General features: G+C 41.8%; 1 protein-coding gene across 1 annotated transcript in view; it reads left to right on the plus strand.

Annotated features, from left to right (window-relative positions):
• The first annotated feature begins 6 nt into the window (after positions 1 to 6).
• MTMR9 (myotubularin related protein 9) overlaps positions 7 to 1,865 on the plus strand; it is a 28,711-nt gene continuing 26,852 nt past the window's right edge. The window contains exon 1 of the mRNA XM_005859621.2: positions 7 to 277. Within this exon, the coding sequence (XP_005859683.1) occupies positions 96 to 277 (182 nt within the window). The 5' untranslated portion in view covers positions 7 to 95. The remainder of the gene's footprint in view (positions 278 to 1,865) is intronic.

Consider the following 1,865-nt stretch of genomic DNA (forward strand, 5'->3'; position numbering starts at 1 on the left):
GCCCCGCGCCGGGTCATTCTCTTCAGCCCTGCGGCGGTGTAACCGCCTTCCATCCCCGGGACGCGGCCGTCCCCTGGCTCCGGCCGCCGGGGACCATGGAGTTCGCGGAGCTGATTAAGACCCCGCGGGTGGACAATGTGGTGCTCCACCGACCATTCTATCCCGCCGTTGAGGGGACCTTGTGTCTAACTGGCCACCACCTGATCCTGTCCTCCCGGCAGGACAACACGGAGGAGTTGTGGCTCCTCCATTCAAACATCGATGCCATCGACAAGCGGTGAGTGCTCATCCCACCCCCCCATTCCGCTGGGAACCTGGGGTCCCTTGGTGGACCCCAGAGGAAACGCGCCCCAGTGTTTTCCTTGCGTGCAAACCAGACAGCAAAGTAAGCCCTGTCCGGCCTAGATTGAGGATTTGAGTTGTAGAAAGCAGAAAACCATCCACATGAGATCCCTGGCTTCTCTTAAATCTGGATGGAAGCCCCAGGGTTATCACATGGCTGTTATCCTGATATTATTTTTGGTAGATAACACTATTTCTGTGACTTTCTTTTTAAATTTCTTCTCCTCGCACCATCATATTCATTGAATAATAATTGTGCATCACAATTATTCATGAAGTTGTGATTCAATGTGATTTAGGTAAAGTCATTATTTGCCACTTTTGAGGAAAACTCAACTCAGTATGTAGTGTCTAAATTCCACAAAATCTTACCCCACCCCCCCCAAAAAAGTTCAGTTGGTTATGTACATTTCTCCTTATTTCTTACCTTTTGTGCCATCCATTTAATATTTCCCACATTGGGAGATTATAATGTCTTTTATTTCTCTTTACTCAGTTCTGCTTTTGGAAAGAACAGAGTTGGCATTTAAGCAAAGGTATTAATTAACCTCTGTTTTTGCACCCTGTCTTTCCAAAGTAGTGTCTCAGAGTGAAGTCAAAATTCCCATTTCCCCAATGGCTGTGTACTCACTCTAGTCAGGAGAAGATAAATTGATTATCCAACTTAATACTAACATATAAGTGAATGACAATGGCTTTTTCTATGACCTCTCAAGAGGATTTGCATATTAAGAAGATTCCTAACAAGGTTATGCCTTAAGAGAAAATAATTCCTAGTGGTAGAATTTTAAACAGTATGGGTGAAGTGGTAATAAATTTATTTTTTCAAACAGAGGTCTCCTATTAGACTCCCCATATCATCACCTCCTGGTAAGAGTTTACAGTGTTCTCTCCTTGCCTGCATAATAAAGATTGTCATTCATGGCACTCCATGTTGTTTTCACCTAATTTTCTCACCTTAGTTCTTGCCATCCCCTTTCATGAACTTTTTTTACTAGCTAGTCTTCGCTATTTTTGCTCATCCACCTCACCAGGAGTCGAGCCCACAACCTTTCGATGTACAGGATGACACTCCAACCGAGCCACACCTGCCAGGGCTCATGTCTATATTATACTGACACTGAAGAAAATAGAGGGTGTGCCTTGCTCCTCCCAAGTTTCTTAAACGTTTATTGAATGTCATATTGCAGATATTTTGTGAGGTAGTAAGGACACCAACGTGAATAAAATATAGTTCTTTCAGGAGTTTATAGGCTATCATCCAATTGTTACCCATCCATCAGTATTCATTTTAACCATTTTAATTGCCATCTCTTTCATAGATTCTTCTGTTAGTCCCACAACTACCTTTGAAATCCTATAGCTCTTTAATTAAAGCTCTTTCATAAATTTATGTTAAACTTTGTATTTGGATAGTTACATATATTAGTCCCTTAAAGCCAGGACTCACATTTTTCTTTCTGACTTACCTCTTTTTTTTTTTAAAATAAATCTTTATTGTTCAGATTATTACAGTTCCTCTT

This window comes from Myotis brandtii, unplaced genomic scaffold (genome assembly GCF_000412655.1).
Source record: "Myotis brandtii unplaced genomic scaffold, ASM41265v1 scaffold1282, whole genome shotgun sequence".
NCBI lineage: Eukaryota > Metazoa > Chordata > Mammalia > Chiroptera > Vespertilionidae > Myotis > Myotis brandtii.